Genomic DNA, 19,911 nt, shown 5'->3' with positions numbered 1-19,911 from the left:
TGCGCTCTGTCCACTAGGACCAGACTGTTTTCAATCGTTCACCTCTTGGTTTAAATTGAGCTAAAATTTGTTCTTGTGTAAAAAAAGGCTGTTCGCTATTGCTGGACTAATCCTCCGTTCTTACAGCTTCCAGGGAAGAGAAACTGCCGAGTTCCAGTGACTTCTTAAAACAGCCATCCCAGGTATGCTTATTTCTTAGCTCAATCAGTGGTTGGGATTGGAGTGCTCACTGTGTGCGGATCAGCATCATCATCATCAATCGTATTTATTGATCACCGTACCAAGTGCTGGGAAGAGTACAACAGAACAGAGTCGGTAGACCCATTCCCCTCCCACAAGGAGCTTACAGTCCACAGGGCGAGACAGACATTAATATAAATTAATTTAATTTATATGTATTATATATTTAATATATATATTATATAATATCTATTTAATTTATCTATAAATTGTATTTGAGTATTTAAATGCTGTGGGGCTGAGAGTGGGGTGAAGAAAGGGTACAGATTAAGTGCAAGGGTGACGCAGAAGGGAGTGGGAGAAGAACCCAGTTCATGCCCATGTTTTCTGGGAAGAACTTTCTGACTTGAAAAATCTACCTCACTTTACAAATACCTTCATTAATCAATGAATTAATAAGTGCTTACTGTGTGCCAAGCACTGGTCTAAGCACTGGGGTAGAGAGGTAATCAGGTTGTCGAATGTGGGGCTCACAGTCTTCATCCCCATTTTGCAGCTGAGGGAATTGAGGCACAGAGAAGTGAAGTGACTTGCCCAGAGTCATACAGCTGACAAGTGGCGGAGCCAGGATAATAATTATAATAATGGCATTTATAGTAAGCGCTTACTATGTGCAAAACACTGTTCTAAGCGCTGGGTTAGAACCCACAACCTCTGACTCCCAAGCCAATAATAATAATAATGATCTTTGATAAGCACTTACTCTATGCCAAGTGCCGGCTCATAGTAAATACAAGATAAAGCAGGTTGGACACAGGTTAACTGGAAGGGAGAACAAGTTTTTTAATCCCCATTTTTCAGATGAGGAAACTGAGGCCCAGACAGTGGCACTTATTAAGCACTTCCTATGTGCCAAACACTGTTCTAAGCGCTGGGATAGATGCAAGCTGGGTTGGACATGGTCCCTTTCCCACATGCTTAAGCTGACATGCTTAATCCCCATTTTCCAGAGGAGGTAACTGAGGCCCGGAGAAGTGAAGTGACTTGCCCCCGGTCACACAGCAGACACGTGGTGTGAGCCCGCTGTTGGGTAGGGACTGGCTCTATATGTTGCCAACTTGTACTTCCCAAGCGCTTAGTACAGTGCTCTGCACACAGTAAGCGCTCAATAAATACGATTGAATAAATTAATGAATGTGGCGGAGTCAGAATTAGAACCCAGGACCTTCTGATTCCCACGCTTGTGAGCTCTCCACTAAGCCGCACTGGTTCTCCAGTCCTGGCCCAAAGTTTCACTGCAGGCTGGAAGACTTGGGATTAGAATCCAGGTCCTCTGACTCGCAGACCCGGCCTCCTCAGATCCAAAGAAGATCCCATTTTCCCCATTTCCCGACCCTCGGAATCGGAGGCAGGGGTGTTGCTGATGCCTGTCTACTTCTTTTGCTGTCTGCCTTCCCCTTCTAGACTGTGAGCCTGCTGTTGGGTAGGGACCATCTCTATCTGTTGCTGAATTATACTTTCCAAGCGCTTAGTACAGTGCTCTGCACACGGTAAGCGCCCAATAAATACGATTGATTGAATGGGTGAGGTGAGTTGGCTTGGGGGAAAACTGGAAAGTGGCCTTTGTAAAGTTTATTAGGACCAGATCCTTTGACTGGATGAAAGGAAACTGGGCCCCGCCAAGCACTGTGCGTAAGAAGCTGTTTCTCAAGGGTAAAAACCTGGGTACACGCTTTGTTTTGTCATCTGTTTCCCCCTTCTAATAATAATAATAATAATAATAATAATAATAATAATAATAATTAATAAAAATAACGGCTGTGCTCTGCACACAGTAAGCGCTCAATAAATACGGTTGATTTATTAAGCGCTTACTATGTGCAAACTGTGAGCCCATTGTTGGGTAGGGATTGTCTCTATGTTTTGGCAAATTGTACTTTCCAAGCACTTAGTACGGTGCTCAGCACACAGTAGGCCCTCAGTAAATATGATTGAATAATAATAATGGCATTTATTAAGTGCTTACTATGTGCAAACTGTGAGCCCATTGTTGGGTAGGGATTGTCTGTATCTGTCTATCTGTCTGTCTATCTGTCTCCCCCTTCTAATAATAATAATAATGGCATTTATTAAGTGCTTACTATGTGCAAACTGTGAGCCCATTGTTGGGTAGGGATTGTCTATATCTTTTGCCAAATTCCAAGCACTTAGTACAGTGCTCAGCACACAGTAGGCCTTCAAATACGATTGAATAATAATAATAATGATGGCATTTATTAAGCGCTTACTATGTGCAAAGCACTGTTCTAAGTGTTGGGGAGGTTGCAAGGTGATCAGGTTGTCCCACGGGGGGGGCTCACAGTCTTAATCCCCATTTTACAGATGAGGTAACTGAGGCCCAGAGAAGTGAAGTGACTTGCCCAAAGTCACACAGCTGACAATTGGCAGAGCCGGGATTTGAACCCGTGACCTCTGACTCCAAAGCCCATGCTCTTTTCCACTGAGCCACGCTGCTTCTCTAATGAATGAGTGAATTCACTTATGCTACTGGTGAAGCACTTGCGAGGTGCTAAGTACCCGGGTAGGTACGAGATAATCAGGGACTGTTGCCCAGCCTGTCCCCCATGGATTCAGTCATCATCAATCGTATTTATTGAGCGCTTACTATGTGCAGAGCCCTGTCCCATTTTACAGATTAGGAGCATGAGGCCCAGAGAAGGTAAGGTGACTGTCCCCATTCTTCACAGCAAAGTGGCAGAGTCAAGATTAGAACCCGGGCCCTGTGTTCTCTCTCTTAGGCCATGCTGCTTCTCGCCTGATTCATTCATTCAGTTGTATTTATTGAGCGCTTACCGTGTGCAGAGCACTGTACCAAGCGCTTGGGAAGTACTGTGGGACACCATTGTGTGCGTAATAGCAAATGCAAGTAGACATCACTTCTTCCCTTCCTTTCTTTCCGCTTCCAAATCTTGCCCAACTAGGGATGTAAGACTGAGGTCTAGTCCATTTCATCCTCGCTACTCTCCTCCTACAAGCCAGCCCGCGTATTTCATTCCTGTACGCACTGAACCTTGATCTCTTCTGCCTCACTGCCGACGTCTCATTCACGGCCCGCCTCTGGTCTGGAATTCCCTCCCTATCATCATCATCATCATCAATTGTATTTATTGAGCGCTTACTATGTGCAGAGCACTGTACTAAGCGCTTGGGAAGCACAAATTGGCAACATATAGAGACAGTCCCTACCCAACAGTGGGCTCACAGTCTAAAAGGGGGAGACAGAACAAAACCAAACGTACTAACAAAATAAAATAAATAGAATAGATATGCACAAGTAAAATAGAGTAATAAATATGTACAAACATATATACATATATACAGGTGCTGTGGGGAAGGGAAGGAGGTAAGATGGGGGGGTTGGAGAGGGGGACGAGGGGGAGAGGAAGGAAGGGGCTCAGTGTGGGAAGGCCTCCTGGAGGAGGTGAGCTCTCAGCAGGGCCTTGAAGGGAGGAAGAGAGCTAGCTTGGCGGAGGGGCAGAGGGATTGGGGGCATTCCAGGCCCGGGGGATGACGTATCTGGGAAGTGCGTGGCTCAGTGGAAAGAGCCCGGGCTTTGGAGTCGCAATATGTTTGGTTTTGTTCTAATATGTTTGGTTTTGTTCTCTGTCTCCCCCTTCTAGACTGTGAGCCCGTTGGTGGGTAGGGACCGTCTCTATATGTTGCCAACTTGTACTTCCCAAGCGCTTAGTCCAGTGCTCTGCACTCAGGAAGCGCTCAATAAATATGATTGATTGGAGTCGGAGGTCATGGGTTCAAATCCTGGCTCCACCACGTGTCTGCTGTGTGACCTTGGGCAAGTCACTTAAATTCTCGGAGCCTCAGTTCCCTCATCTGTAAAATGGGGGTGATGACTGTGAGCCCCACGTGGGACAATCTGATCGCCTTATATCCCCCCCAGCACGTGCTTTGCACATAGTAAGCACTTAATAAATGCCATTATTATTATTATTATTATTATCCGGCAGACAATGACTCTTTTTTCCCCCCCTTCAACGCCTTAATGAAGGCACACCTCTTCCAAGAGGCCTTCCCTGACTTAAGCCCTCTCCTTTTCTTCAGCTTCCTTCTGAGCCTCCCCGCTTCCCTCCCTTTATTCCTCTCCACCTCCCAGCCGTACATATCTATAATGTGTTTATTTCTATCATCTGTCTCCCTCTCTGGACTGTAAGTTTGTTGTGGGCAGGGCATGTGTGTGTTTATTGTTATATCATACTCTCCCAAGCGCTCAGAACAGTGGTCCGCACACAGTAAGCGCTCACTAAATACGATTGACCGAGAAGGGAGTGGTAAAAAGGAGGAATTGTAGAATTAAGCAAGTGTGTTCCTAAATAATTGTAGCAGGTAGTGGATTTGAGCAACTTACATTGTCTTGAAGTGGAGAAGAGTGGAAAGAGCCCGGGCTTTGGAGTCGGAGGTCAGGGGTTCAAATCCCGGCTCCGTCAATTGTCAGCTGTGTGACTGTGGGCAAGTCACTTCTCTGTGCCTCAGTTCCCTCATCTGTAAAATGGGGGTGAAGACTGTGAGCCCCCCGTGGGACAACCTGATGACCTTGTAACCTCCCCAGCGCTTAGAGCAGTGCTTTGCACAAAGTAAGCACTCAATAAATGCCATTATTATTAAGTGACTCTGAGAGTGACTTGTGGTGCTTTTAATTTTTTCCCCTCTTCCTCTTCTCCCTCCCTTCCTCCCCTCCCCTCTGTTCTCTCTAGGCTGCAGGCACCCCTGTAATTCAGGGCTCAAATGTTTCCTTATCTAACGCTGATCAGACTTCGTCTGGATCGGAAACGGAGCTTGGAAGTCCAGAAATTCCTCTGGTACATACAAATCCTCACTTCCTTCTCAAGATAGCATTCTACCTCTAAGCAGTAATGAGGTGTTGTGATGAACGTTTGGATCTTCATTGTCTAATGGTCTGGGTAATCCGTGGCTCCAGTTCTTGACGCAAACTAACCACCCACTGTGTGTAGAAGCAGTGTGGCTCAGTGGAAAGAGCCCGGGTTTGGGTTCTAATCATGGCCCTGCCTTTTGCCAACTATGTGACTTTGGGCAAGTCACTTCACTTCTCTGGGCCTCAGTTCCCTCAATCTGGAAAATGGGGATTAAGACTGTGAGCCCCACATGGGGCAACCTTATTACCTTGTAGTAGTAATAATAATAATAATTATAGCATTTATTAAGTGCTTACTATGTGCAAAGCACTGCTCTGAGCGCGGGGGAGGTTACAAGGTGATCAGGTTGTCCCTCGTGGGGCTCACAGTCTTAACTGAGGTAACTGAGGCACAGAGAAGTGAAGTGACTTGCCCAAAGTCACACAGCTGACAATTGGTGGAGCGGGGATTTGAACCCATCACCTCTGACTCCAAAGCCCGTGCTTTTTCCTACTGAGCCACGCTGCTTCTCTGGCTTCTGTAGCTATCCCAGCACTTAGAACAGTGCTTCGCACATAGTAAGCGCTTAACGAATGCCATCATTATTCATTCATTCAATCGTGTTTATTGAGTGCTTACTGCGTGCAGAGCACTGTACTAAGCACTTGGGAAGTACAAGTCTTATTACAATACACCGACAAATGGTCAGTCTGTATATATGTTTGTACATATTTATTACTCTATTTATTTTACTTGTACATATCCTATTTTATTTTGTTAATATGATTGGTTCTGTTCTCCGTCTCCCCCTTCTAGACTGTGAGCCCACTGTTGGGTAGGGACTGTCTCTCTATGTTGCCAACTTGTACTTTCCAAGCGCTTAGTCCAGTGCTCTGCACACAGCGCTCAATAGATACGATTGATTAGTCTGGCAGTCGGCGAGACCTTGGCTCCCTTCCACGATGTAAACGTTGGGCCGCTTTCAGCGGTAGAGGTTTTTCCCTCGGTCAGCAGACGGACGCGTGGAAAGTTCTGTGGGGCCTCTGCCTCCTTAGCAATGGAGATTCGCCGTTCTAAGCAAAAGCCATTCTCTGCCCTGGCTCGCCCCGAATGGTGTCATCCCGCAGAAACGGCTGACACGTCCGGGCTGGGGGGTTTATAATAATAATAATAATAATAATGATGGCATTTATTAAGCGCTTACTGTGTGCAAAGGGGTTTAGCGTTAAACCACTGCTGTCGTTCCTGGGTGGTCTTCCGGGCGGGTGACCTCACCTTTATCTCTCTCGGCCCCTTAGGCAGCAGTTTCTCTGTCGAACAAGGAGCCGTCTTCACTGCCTGCTCCAAATACCTCCGTGCCCGCAGGCTCTCAGGGGCAACAGGTGTTCCAGACTCCGCCAGTGAGCAGTCACTCCGTAACCGTCAACACCGCACCCTTTCAAGCCATGCAGACAGTAAGTACTAAATGTGGACGGTGTCCGTCCCATCTAATAAGAAGAATAATCAATCAATCGTATGTATTGAGCGCTTACTATGTGCAGAGCACTGTACTAAGCGCTTGGGAAGTACAGATTGGCAACACATAGAGACAGTCCCTACCCAACAGTGGGCTCACAGTCTAAAAGGGGGAGACAGAGAACAGAACCAAACATACCAACAAAATAAAATAAATAGGATAGAAATGTACAAGTAAAATAAATAAATAGAGTAATAAATATGTACAAACATATATACATATATACAGGTGCTGTGGGGAAGGGAAGGAGGTAAGATGGGGGGATGGAGAGGGGGACGAGGGGGAGAGGAAGGAAGGGGCTCAGTCTGGGAAGGCCTCCTGGAGGAGGTGAGCTCTCAGCAGGGCCTTGAAGGGAGGAAGAGAGCTAGCTTGGCGGATGGGCAGAGGGAGGCCATTCCAGGCCCGGGGGAGGACGTGGGCCGGGGGTCGATGGCGGGACAGGCGAGAGCGAGGTACAGTGAGGAGATTAGCGGCGGAGGGGCGGAGGGTGCAGGCTGGGCTGGAGAAGGACAGAAGGGAGGGGAGGGAGGAGGAGGCAAGGGGATGGACAGCCTGGAAGCCCAGGGGGAGGAGTTTCTGCCTGATGCGCAGATTGATTGGTAGCCACTGGAGGTTTTTGAGGAGGGGAGTAATGGTATTTAATGGTATTTAATAATGGTATTTAAGCGCCTACTCTGTGCCAAGCAAAGTTCCACGCAGTGGATACACACATCCGCCAAGGTAGCTCTCTTCCTCCCTTTAAAGCCCTACTGAGAGCTCACCTCCTCCAAGAGGCCTTCCCAGACTGAGCCCCCTTTGTCCTCTCCTCCTTCCCCTCCCCACAGCCCCTGTTTGTACAGATTTATCTTGTACAGATTTACTATTCTATTTATTTTGTTAATGATGTGCATTTAGCTTTAATTCTATTTGTTCTGACGACTTGACACCCGTCTACAAGTTTTGTTTTATTGTCCGTCTCCTCCTTCTAGACCGTGAGCCCGTCGATGGGTAGGGACCGTCTCTATATATTGCTGACTTGTACTTCCCAAGCGCTTAGTACAGTGCTCTGCACACAGTAAGCGCTCAATAAATGCGAATGAATGAATGAATGGGCTCACAGTCTAGAAGGGGGAGACAGACAACAAAACAAAACATGTGGACAGGTATCACGTCGTCAGAACAAATGGAATTAAAGCCAAAGGCACATCATTAACAAAATAAATAGAATAGTAAATATGTACAAGGTATGTATCTTCAAAGCCCTACTGAGCTCAGCTTCTCCAGGAGGCCTTCCCAGACTGAGCCCTCTCCTTCCTCTCCCCCTCTTCCCCCATCCCATCCCCTCCGCCTTATCTCCTTCCCCTCCCCACAGCACCTCTATATATGTTTGTACATATTTATTACTCTATTTTATTTGTACATATTTATTCTATTTATTTTGTTAATATGTTTTGTTTTGTTGTCTGTCTCCCCCTTCTAGACTGTGAGCCAGCTGTTGGGTAGGGACAGTCTCTATATGTTGCCAACTTGTACTTCCCAAGCGCTTAGTACAGTGCTCTGCCCACAGTAAGCGCTCAATAAATACGATTGAATGAATGAAAGTATCTTCACCTGGTGCTCTGAGGCGGGACTTGACTTCCCTCCTTCTTGGTTCTTTGAGTGTCTAGAGCAAAGCTGTGCCTGTGAGTGTCCAAATAATACTGTCTCTGAGGCGAGCTCGAGAACCAGGATGCTAAGATATCTTCAGCAGGATTAGTCCATCAATCGGTGGTATTTATTGAGTACTTAATGTGCGCAGAGCAGTGTTCTAAGTGCTTGGGAGAGGACAGTGCAATATGGTTTTGTTCTAATATGTTTGGTTTGTTGTCTGTCTCCCCCTTCTAGACTGTGAGCCCGTTGGTGGGTAGGGACCGCCTCTATATGTTGCCAACTTGTACTTCCCAAGCGCTTAGTACAGTGCTCTGCACACAGTAAGCGCTCAATAAATACGATTGATTGATTGAGTTGGTAGACACATCCCCTGCCCCTGAAGGGTTTATAGTCTAGACTGGAAGTTGGCCTTAGCATTTAAACCTGTCTCCATGTTTTGTTTTATTGTCTGTCTCCCCCTTCTAGACTGTGAGCCCGTTGGTGGGTAGGGACCGCCTCTATATGTTGCCAACTTGTACTTCCCAAGCGCTTAGTACAGTGCTCTGCACACAGTAAGCGCTCAATAAATACGATTGATTGATTGAGTTGGTAGACACATCCCCTGCCCCTGAAGGGTTTATAGTCTAGACTGGAAGTTGGCCTTAGCATTTAAACCTGTCTCCATGTTTTGTTTTATTGTCTGTCTCCCCCTTCTAGACTGTGAGCCCGTTGGTGGGTAGGGACCTCCTCTATATGTTGCCAACTTGTACTTCCCAAGCGCTTAGTACAGTGCTCTGCACACAGTAAGCGCTCAATAAATAACGATTGATTGATTGAGTCGGTAGACACATCCCCTGCCCCTGAAGGGTTTATAGTCTAGACTGGAAGTTGGCCTTAGCATTTAAACCTGTCTCCATGTTTTGTTTTATTGTCTGTCTCCCCCTTCTAGACTGTGAGCCCGTTGTTGGGTAGGGACCATCTCTAGATGTTGCTGACTTGTACTTCCCAAGTGCTTAGTACAGTGCTCTGCACACAGTAAGCGCTCAATAAATACGATTGATTGATTGAGTCGGTAGACACATCCCCTGCCCCTGAAGGGTTTACAGTCTAGCCTGGAAGTTGGCCTTAGCATTTAAACCTGTCTCCATGTTTTGTTTCATTGTCTGTCTCCCCCTTCTAGACTGTGAGCCCGTTGTCGGGTAGGGACCGTCTCTAAATGTTGCCAACTGGTACTTCCCAAGCGCTTAGTCCAGTGCTCTGCACACAGTAAGTGCTCAGTAAATACGATTGATTGAAAGAATGAATGAATTTAAACTCGGAAAACCTAGGTGAGTTTTTGCAAATCGTGGAACTCTGACAACCTTCCCAAGGCACGCTTTTTGCTCTTTTTAGGTATTTAATGTCAACGCACCCCTGCCTCCCCGGAAAGAGCAGGAGACAAAAGAGAGTCCCCCGTACTCAAGCGGAAATAACCAGAGCTACTCTACAGCAAGTACCCAAACGCCATCTCAGTGCCAGCTATCGCCTACACATGTTGAGCAAGCTCCTCCTTCTCAAGAGTCTCTGCAAACAGGTAATAATAGTAATAATAATAATAATTAAGTGCTTACTATGTGCCAATCACCATTCTAACACTGGGATAGATACAGGAGTCTCAGGTTGTCCCCACGGGGGGCTCACAGTCTTAATCCCCATTTTCCAAATGAGGTAACTGAGGCACAGAGAAGTCAAGTGACGCCCAAACTCACACAGCTGACGGGTGGCAGAGCGGGGATTAGAACCCACGACCTCCGACTTCTAAGCCTGTGCTTTTTCCACTAAGCCACGCTTCTCTAAGGCACTAGTAGAATTTAAATGTTGTGGCTTGGGTCAATTAAAAAAGCATCTATGCTTACCTCGAAGGGAGCATTTTTAGACTGTGAGCCCACTGTTGGGTAGGGACTGTCCCTATATGTTGCCAATTTGTACTTCCCAAGCACTTAGTACAGTGCTCTGCACACAGTAAGCGCTCAATAAATACGATTGATTGATCTCTTCATGACGTCATTGGGCATACTTTTTCCCCTTAAAATGGAGATAAGACACCTGCTTGACTATCAGTACTGGGTGGGAAAGGTAACCGTATCTGATCTGATTATAATAATAATAATAATGATGGCATTTATTGAGCGTTTACTATGTGCAAAGCACTGTTCTAAGCGCTGGGGGGATGCAAGGTGATCAGGTTGTCCCACGTGGGGCTCAGTCTTAATCCCCATTTTACAGATGAGGTAACTGAGGCGCAGAGAAGTTAAGTGGCTTAACCAAGGTCACACAGCAGACACGTGGAGGAGCTGGGATTCGAACCCGTGACCTCTGACTCCAAAGCCCGAGCTCTTTCCACTGAGCCACGCTGCTTCTCTATATATTTCTCTGCTATATGTTTCTCTGATTATATTTGTCTACCCCAGAATTTAGCACTTAGGAAGAGCTTATTAAATACCCTACATAACTAAGAGAGCCTTAGAACAAAGAGACTGTTGTCCCTTTCTCTCTCCCCCTTTTAGACTGTGAGCCCACTGTTGGGTAGGGACTGTCTATATATGTTGCCAGTTTGTACTTCCCAAGCGCTTAGTACAGTGCTCTGCACATAATAAGTGCTCAATAAATATGATTGATTGTCCAAAAGTGTGCATAAAGATGATACACATCCTCGACCATTTTCCCTTTCTATAATTTCTTGTAGTGTCTGTAGTCCCTCTAGACTGTAAGCTGCTTGTGGCGGGGATCATATCCACCAACTCTGTTGTGTTGTACTTTCCCAAGTGCTTACTTAGTACATTGCTCTGCACACAGTCAATACTCAATAAATACGATGGATTTCTTGATAAAATGTATGGGCTGAGAGAAGCAGTGTGGCCTATTGGAAAGAGTGTAGGCTCTGACATTTACCTACCATGTTACTGTGGGAAATCAATCAGTCAATCGTATTTATTGAGCACGTACTGTGTGCAGAGCACTGTGCTAAGCACTTGGGAAGTACAAGTTGGCAACATATAGAGACAGTCCCTACCCAACAGTGGGCTTACGGTCTAAAAGGGAAATCATTTAACATCTTTAGGCCTCAGTTTCCGCATCTGTAAAATGGAGTATAAATACCTGTTCTCTCACTCCTGTAGACAGGATTTGCCCTTGTGGGAAAGAGACTGTATGCAACGTGATTATTTTATACCTAACCCAGTGTTTAGTATAGTGCTTGGCACGTTTAAAGCAATTACAAGATATTGTTATTGTTATAGAGAAGCAGCGTGGCTCAGTGGAAAGAGCACGGGCTTTGGAGTCAGGGGTCATGGGTTTGAATGCTGGCACTGCCAATTAGCTGTGTGACTTTGGGCAAGTCACTTAACTTCTCTGTGCCTCAGTTGCCCCATCTGTAAAATGGGGATTAAGACTGTGAACCCCACTTGGGACAACCTGATCACCTTGTAACCTCCCCAGCACTTAGAACAGTGCTTTGCACATAGTAAGCGCTTAATAAATGCCATTATTATTATTTAAACCCGATTAATTCCTCATTTCCACCCTATTTCCTTCTTTGCTGTGCTTTCTGTGGTCTCGTCTTTTGTGCTGTCGAGTTATCTCCGACCCATAGAAACACCACGGACGCATCTCTCCCAGAACGCCCCACCTCCATCTGCCATCGTTCTGGTGGTGGATCCGCAGAGATTTCTTGGTCAAAATCCAGAAGTGGTTGACCATTGCCTCCTTCCGCGCAGTCAGTTTGAGTCTTCGCCCTCGACTTTCTTCCATGCCGCTGCTGCCCGGCACAGGAGAGTTTTTACTTGTAGCAGATTGCCTGCCACTGGCCAAGCTAGGAATGGAATGAGTATAATAACGATAATCAATCAATCAATCGTATTTATTGAGCGCTTACTGTGTGCAGAGCACTGTACTAAGCGCTTGGGAAGTACAAGTTGGCAACATATAGAGACAGTCCCTACCCAACAGTGGGCTCACAGTCTAGAAGGGGGAGACAGAGAACAAAACCAAACATACTAACAAAATAAAATAAATAGAATAGATATGTACAAGTAAAATAGAGTAATAAATATGTACAAACATATATACGTATATGCAGGTGCTGTGGGTAAGGGAAGGAGTGGGGAAGGATAATGGTATTTAAGCGCTTACTATGTGCCAAGCACTGTTCTAAGCCCTAGGGTAGATACAGGGCAGTCAGGTTGGAAAGTCCCTGTCCCATATGGGGCTCACAGTCTTAATCCCCATTTTTACTGAAGAGGAAACTGAGGCACAGAGAAGTGAAACAACTTGCCGAAGGTCACCCAGCAGACAAGTGGCAGAGCCGGGATTAGAACCCACAACCTCTGACTCCCAAGCCCGGCTCTGGCCACTCAGCCATGCCTTTAGTCTACCTCTGCTTGACTCTCCCTCCCACAGTCATTCATTCGTTAACAATAATAATAATAATGATGATGATATTTGTTAAGCGCTCACTATGTGCCAACCACTGTTCTAAGCGCTGGGGAGGTTACAAGGTCATCAGGTTGTCCCACGGGAGGCTCACAGTCTTCATCCCCATTTTACAGATAAGGTAACTGAGGCATAGAGAAGTTAAGTGACTTGCCTGAAGTCACACAGCTGACAAGTGGCGGAGCTGGGATTTGAACCCATGGCCTCTGACTCCAAAGCCTGTGCTCTTTCGACTGAGCCACGCTGCTTCTCTTCATTCATTCAGTCATATTTATTGAGCGCTTACTGTGTGCAGAGCACTGTACTGAGCGCTTGGGAAGGACAAGTTGGCAACATATAGAGACGGTCCCTACCCAACAGCGGGCTCACAGTCGAGACTGGCCCTCGTCCCCCTCTCCATCCCCCCATCTTACCTCCTTCCCTTCCCCACAGCACCTGTATATATGTATGTTTGTACATATTTATTACTCTATTTTACTTGTACATATCTATTCTATTTATTTTATTTTGTTAGTATGTTTGGTTTTGTTCTCTGTCTCCCCCTTTTAGACTGTGAGCCCACTGTTGGGTAGGGACTGTCTCTATATGTTGCCAATTTGTACTTCCCAAGCACTTAGTACAGTGCTCTGCACATAGTAAGCGCTCAATAAATACAATTGATGATGATGATGGAAACTCTCCAGGTGTGACTCTGAGAGAGAGCACTTCTGTGCCCGTTGTTGGGTAGGGATTATCTCTATTGCCGAATTTTACTTTCCAAGTGCTTAGTACAGTCTTCTGCATACAGTAAGTGCTCAATAAATACAATTGAATGAATGAATGTGGTACTTTCATAATAATAATAATAATTGTAGTATTTAAGTTCTTACTATATGGCACTTACTGAGTGCTGGGACCATTATTATTATTATTATCCAAGATAATCAGATCCCACATGGGGCTCACGGTGTGACATGTTTTGGTGTCTGTCTCCCCCTTCTCGACTGTGAGCCCCTTGTTGGGTGGGGACCGTGTCTCTATGTTGCTGATTTGTACTTCCCAAGCGCTTAGTGCGGTGCTGTGCACACGATAAGCGCTCAGTAAATACAATTGAATGAATGAGTGAGTAGGAGGGTGAGCAGGGGACGAATCCCCATTTTGCAGATGAGGGAACTGGGGCACAGAGAAGTGAAGTGACTTATCCACGGTTACGCAGCGTGAGCCAGGATCAAGACCCGGGGCCCGGGGGTCTTTCCACTAGTCCACATTGCTTCTAATTTGTGCGGAGCAGTAGGGACAGTCTCTATATGTTGCCAACTTGTACTTCCCAAGCGCTTAGTACAGTGCTCTGCACACAGTAAGCGCTCAATAAATACGATTGATGATGATGATGATTAGAGAAGCAGTGTGGCTCAAAGGAAAGAGCCCGGGCTTTGGAGTCAGAGGTCATGGGTTTTAATCCCGGCTCTGCCACTTGCCAGCTGGGTGACTTTAGGCAAGTCACTTCACTTCTCTGGGCCTCAGTTCCCTCATCTGGAAAATGGGGATGAAGACTGTGTTAGCCCCATGTGGGCCAACCCGATTACCTTGTATCCCCCCAGCGCTTAGAACAGTGCTTGGCCCATAGTAACAAATGCCATTATTATTATTATTATTCAGTTATATTTATTGAGTGTTTACCATGTGCAGATCTCTGTACCAAGCACTTGAGAGAGTACAGTCAGCGCTTAGAACAGTGCTTTGCACATAGTAAGCGCTTAACAAATGCCATTATTAATCAATCAGTCAATCGTATTTATTGAGCGCTTACTGTGTGCAGAGCACTGTACTAAGCGCTTGGGAAGTCCAAGTTGGCAACGTATAGAGACAGTCCCTACCCAACAGTGGGCTCACAGTCTGAAAGGGGGAGACAGAGACTGTCTCAGTCTCCGGTCCTGACTTCATTCCACCCACCCTAGCATCAGTTCAAAGCAAGTTAGTCCAGTGCTCTGCACACAGTAAGCGCTCAATAAATACGATTGAATGAATGAGTTTTCTAGATTGCTAGCTCTCTAAAACCCTCTCAGGGTGGCACCTGCAGAGTTTCCAGTCCTCTACCAGTCTCGGCTGCGGGAGGGAGTCGAGCGGAGGCCTGCCCATTCCATTCCTAGCTTAGGCAGTGGCTAGCGCGTGGCGGGCAATCCGCTACAAGTCAAAACATCCCCGGGCTGGGAGAGAGTCGAGGGCGGAGACTCAAGTTGACTGCGCGGAAGGAGGCAATGGTCAACCTTTTCTGGATTTGGACAAAGGAAACTCTGTGGGTCCATTACCAGAAGAGGGGCAGATGGAGGTGGGGCGTTCTGGAAGAGATGTGTCCGTGGCATCGCTATAGGTCAGAGATGACTCGCCGGCATAAGACGAGACAAGCTCTCTAAAACCCACTAGCTCTCAAACACTCTGAAATGACACGTGCGACACGTTTTGCCCAACGCCGGCATAAGACGAGACAAGCTCTCTAAAACCCACTAGCTCACAAACACTCTGAAATGACGTGTGACACATTTTGCCCAACGCCGGCATAAGACGAGACAAGCTCTCTAAAACTCTGAAATGACGGGTGACACGTTTTTCCCAATGCCGGCATAAGATGAGACAAGCTCTCTAAACCCCACTAGCTCTCAAACACTGTGAAATGACGTGTGACACGTTTTGCCCAACGCTGGCATAAGACAAGACAAGCTCTCTAAAACCCACTAGCTCTCAAACACTCTGAAATGACACGTGTGACACGTTTTGCCCAACTTCCTACATTCTCGCTCCTGGAAAATGGGTAGACAGCTATACTGCAACTTTCCTGCTCAACTACTTAACCCGTGCTCACTCACTTATTATGTATATATGTTTGTACATATTTATTACTCTATTTTACTTGTACATATTTATTCTATTTATTTTATTTTGTTAGTATGTTTGGTACCCCCTCCAGTCTGGCTTCCGTCCCCTTCATTCCACGGAAACTGCGCTCTCAAAGGTCACCAATGACCTCCTGCTTGCCAAATCCAACGGCTCATACTCTGTCCTAATCCTCCTCGACCTCTCAGCTGCCTTTGACACTGTGGACCACCCCCTTCTCCTCAACACGTTATCTGACCTTGGCTTCACAGACTCCGTCCTCTCCTGGTTCTCCTCTTATCTCTCCGGTCGTTCCTTCTCAGTCTCTTTTGCAGGCTCCTCCTCCCCCTCCCATCCTCTTACTGTGGGGGTTCCCCAAGGTTCAGTGCTTGGTCCCCTTCTGTTCTCAATCTACACTCACTCCCTTGGTGACCTCATTCGCTCCCACGGCTTCAACTATCATCTCTACGCTGATGACACCCAGATCTACATCTCTGCCCCTGCTCTCTCCCCCTCCCTCCAGGCTCGCATCTCCTCCTGCCTTCAGGACATCTCCACCTGGATGTCCGCCCGCCACCTAAAGCTCAACATGTCGAAGACTGAGCTCCTTGTCTTCCCTCCCAAACCTTGTCCTCTCCCTGACTTTCCCATCTCTGTTGACGGCACTACCATCCTTCCCGTCTCACAAGCCCGCAACCTTGGTGTCATCCTCGACTCCGCTCTCTCATTCACCCCTCACATCCAAGCCGTCACCAAAACCTGCCGGTCTCAGCTCCGCAACATTGCCAAGATCCGCCCTTTCCTCTCCATCCAAACCGCTACCCTGCTAATTCAAGCTCTCATCCTATCCCGTCTGGACTACTGCACTAGCCTTCTCTCTGATCTCCCATCCTCGTGTCTCTCTCCACTTCAATCCATACTTCATGCTGCTGCCCGGATTATCTTTGTCCAGAAACGCTCTGGACATATTACTCCCCTCCTCAAAAACCTCCAATGGCTACCGATCAATCTGCGCATCAAGCAGAAACTCCTCCCCCTGGGCTTCAAGGCTCTCCATCACCTCGCCCCCTCCTACCTCACCTCCCTTCTCTCCTTCTACTGCCCAGCCCGCACCCTCCGCTCCTCCACCACTAATCTCCTCACTGTACCTCGCTCTCGCCTGTCCCGCCATCGACCCCCGGCCCACGTCATCCCCCGGGCCTGGAATGCCCTCCCTCTGCCCATCCGCCAAGCTAGCTCTCTTCCTCCCTTCAAGGCCCTGCTGAGAGTTCACCTCCTCCAGGAGGCCTTCCCAGACTGAGCCCCTTCTTTCCTCTCCCCCTCGTCCCCCTCTCCATCCCCCCGTCTTACCTCCTTCCCTTCCCCACAGCACCTGTATATATGTATATATGGTTGTACATATTTATTACTCTATTTATCTATTTATTTATTTATTTTACTTGTACATTTCTATCCTACTTATTTTATTTTGTTGGTATGTTTGGTTCTGTTCTCTGTCTCCCCCTTTTAGACTGTGAGCCCACTGTTGGGTAGGGACTGTCTCTATGTGATGCCAATTTGTACTTCCCAAGCGCTTAGTACAGTGCTCTGCACATAGTAAGCGCTCAATAAATACGATTGATTGATTGATTGATTGATTGGTTTTGTTCTCTGTCTCCCCTTTTTAGACTGTGAGCCCACTGTTGGGTAGGGACTGTCTCTATGTGTTGCCAACTTGTACTTCCCAAGCGCTTAGTACAGTGCTCTGCACATAGTAAGCGCTCGATAAATACAATTGATGATGATGATGATGATTATTGTATATCCTACACTTAGTAATCATAATAATAATAATGATAGCATTTATTAAGTGCTTACTATGTCCCCTTCTAGACTGTGAGCCCACTGTTGGGTAGGGACCGTCTCTATATGTTGCCAACTTGTACTTCCCAAGCGCTTAGTACAGTGCTCTGCACACAGTAAGCGCTCAATAAAGACGATTGAATTGAATGCAAAGCACCGTTCTAAGCGCTGGGGAGGTTAACAAGGCGATCAGGTTGTCCCACGGGGGGCTCGCAGTCTTCCTCCCCATTTTCCAGATGGGGTAACTGAGGCCCAGAGAAGTGAAGTGACTTCCCCAAAGTCACCCAGTTGACAAGGGGCGGAGCTGGGATTAGAACCCAGGACCTCTGACTCCAAAGCCCGGGCTCTTTCCACTGAGCCACGCTGCAGAAAGTTTTGTGCTCACAAGTTCTGATGCCCTGGATGTGAGACCTTGACAAATCACTGCTAGGAAAATGATCTGAGCCTTATAGTCTGCATTTGCTTTGAAATTATACCATGGATTTCTGACCTTCACCAAGTGCTTAGTACAGTGCTCTGCACACAGTAAGTGCTCAATAAATACGATTGATTGATTGATTCACCTTCCCCGACTGAGCCCCTTCCTTCCTCTCCCCCTCGTCCCCCTCTCCATCCCCCGCATCTTACCTCCTTCCCTTCCCCACAGCACCTGTATATATGGATATATGTTTGTACATATTTATTACTCTATTTATTTTACTTCTACATATCTATTCTATTTTATTTTATTTTGTTAGTATGTTTGGTTTTGTTCTCTGTCTCCCCCTTTTAGACTGTGAGCCCACTGTTGGGTAGGGACTGTCTCTATATGTTGCCAATTTGTACTTCCCAAGCGCTTAGTACAGTGCTCTGCACATAGTAAGTGCTCAATAAATACGATTGATTGATTGATTGATTCACCGTCTCATGCCATAGAACCACATTTCTCCTGAAGGAGGAGGAAAGTCTGTTTTTGTACGATATTTGTTAAGCACTTACTATTCTATTTATTTTATTTTGTTAATATGTTTTGTTTTGTTGCCTGTCTCCCCCTTCTAGACTGTGAGCCCGCTGTTGGGTAGGGACTGTTTCTATATGTTGCCAACTTGTTCTTCCCAAGCGCTTAGTACAGGGCTCTGCACACAGTGAGTGCTCAATAAATACGGATGAATGAATGCTTAGTACAGTGCCTGGCACAAAGTAAGCACCTAACAAATACCGTAATTATTTTTTTGCGCACAGTAAGTGCTCAATAAATACGAATGAATGAATGCTTAGTACAGTGCCTGGCACAAAGTAAGCACTTAACAAATGCCATAATTATTTTTTTTCTCTCTCTGTTTCGTTAAACAGTGAATTATCATCCCGAGGGAGCTGTTCAAGCAAGCAATGGTAGCCTTGCCTTTTATCCAGCCCAGACTGTGTTCCCCAGATCCAACCAGTCTTTCCTCGGTGGCCGAGGAACTGTTAGAGGATGCGCCCGAGGTGGGCGGTCGCTGACCAATTCTTATCGGTCTCCTGGTGGCTATAAAGGTAGGCTTTTAGACTTCTTCACTGTCTTTGATCCTCTTGGTCCTAGAAGGGTGATTATTGGCGATTCCAGAATGCCGTCTAAAAGGAAAAAGGGATTATTGGTGATATCAGAATGCCGTCTGAAAGGAAAAAGGGATTATTGGTGATATCAGAATGCCGTCTAAAAGGAAAGAGGGATTATTGGTGATCTCAGAATGCCGTCTAAAAGGAAAAAGGGATTATTGGTGATCTCAGAATGCCGTCTGAAAGGAAAAAGGGATTATTGGTGATATCAGAATGCCGTCTAAAAGGAAAGAGGGATTATTGGTGATATCAGAATGCTGTCTAAAGGGAAAAAGGGATTATTGGTGATATCAGAATGCCGTCTAAAAGGAAAGAGGGATTATTGGTGATATCAGAATGCTGTCTAAAGGGAAAAAGGGATTATTGGTGATATCAGAATGCCGTCTAAAAGGAAAGAGGGATTATTGGTGATATCAGAATGCCGTCTAAAAGGAAAAAGGGATTATTGGTGATATCAGAATGCCGTCTAAAAGGAAAAAGGGATTATTGGTGATATCAGAATGCTATCTAAAAGGAAAAAGTGACCTGGGCCTAGTGGTTAATAGTAATAATAATAGTAATAATGGCTTTTAAGTGCTTACTATGTGCCAAGCACTGTTCTAAGCGCTGGGGGTTACAAGGTAGGCTGTCCCATGTGAGGCTCACACTTTTAATCCCCATTTTACAGATAATAATAATAATAATGGCATTTAAGCGCTTGCTATGTGGCAAGCACTGTTCTAAACGCTGGGGGGGTTACAAGGTAGTCAGGTTGTCCCACGTGAGGCTCACACTTTTAATCCCCATTTTACAGATAATAATAATAATAATGGCATTTAAGCGCTTGCTATGTGGCAAGCACTGTTCTAAACGCTGGGGGGGGGGGGTTACAAGGTAGTCAGGTTGTCCCACGTGAGGCTCACACTTTTAATCCCCATTTTGCAGATAATAATAAAATGATGG

The 19,911-nt window shown here is 46.3% G+C and overlaps 1 protein-coding gene across 7 annotated transcripts in view; it reads left to right on the top strand.

The window, feature by feature from the left end:
- CAPRIN2 (caprin family member 2) overlaps positions 1-19,911 on the top strand; it is a 108,810-nt gene that overhangs the window by 63,464 nt on the left and 25,435 nt on the right. For 6 of the 7 annotated variants that reach the window (XM_038768592.1, XM_038768600.1, XM_038768609.1 and 3 more), the window contains exons 13-17: positions 127-182; positions 4,950-5,054; positions 6,407-6,562; positions 9,625-9,805; positions 18,727-18,906. In XM_038768592.1, coding sequence (XP_038624520.1) covers positions 127-182; positions 4,950-5,054; positions 6,407-6,562; positions 9,625-9,805; positions 18,727-18,906 — 678 coding nt within the window. The remainder of the gene's footprint in view (positions 1-126; positions 183-4,949; positions 5,055-6,406; positions 6,563-9,624; positions 9,806-18,726; positions 18,907-19,911) is intronic. The other variant, XM_038768626.1, reaches the window with a different exon arrangement.

The sequence above is a fragment of the Tachyglossus aculeatus genome, chromosome 2 (genome assembly GCF_015852505.1).
Source record: "Tachyglossus aculeatus isolate mTacAcu1 chromosome 2, mTacAcu1.pri, whole genome shotgun sequence".
NCBI lineage: Eukaryota > Metazoa > Chordata > Mammalia > Monotremata > Tachyglossidae > Tachyglossus > Tachyglossus aculeatus.
This window is presented reverse-complemented; position numbering and strand designations above follow the sequence as displayed.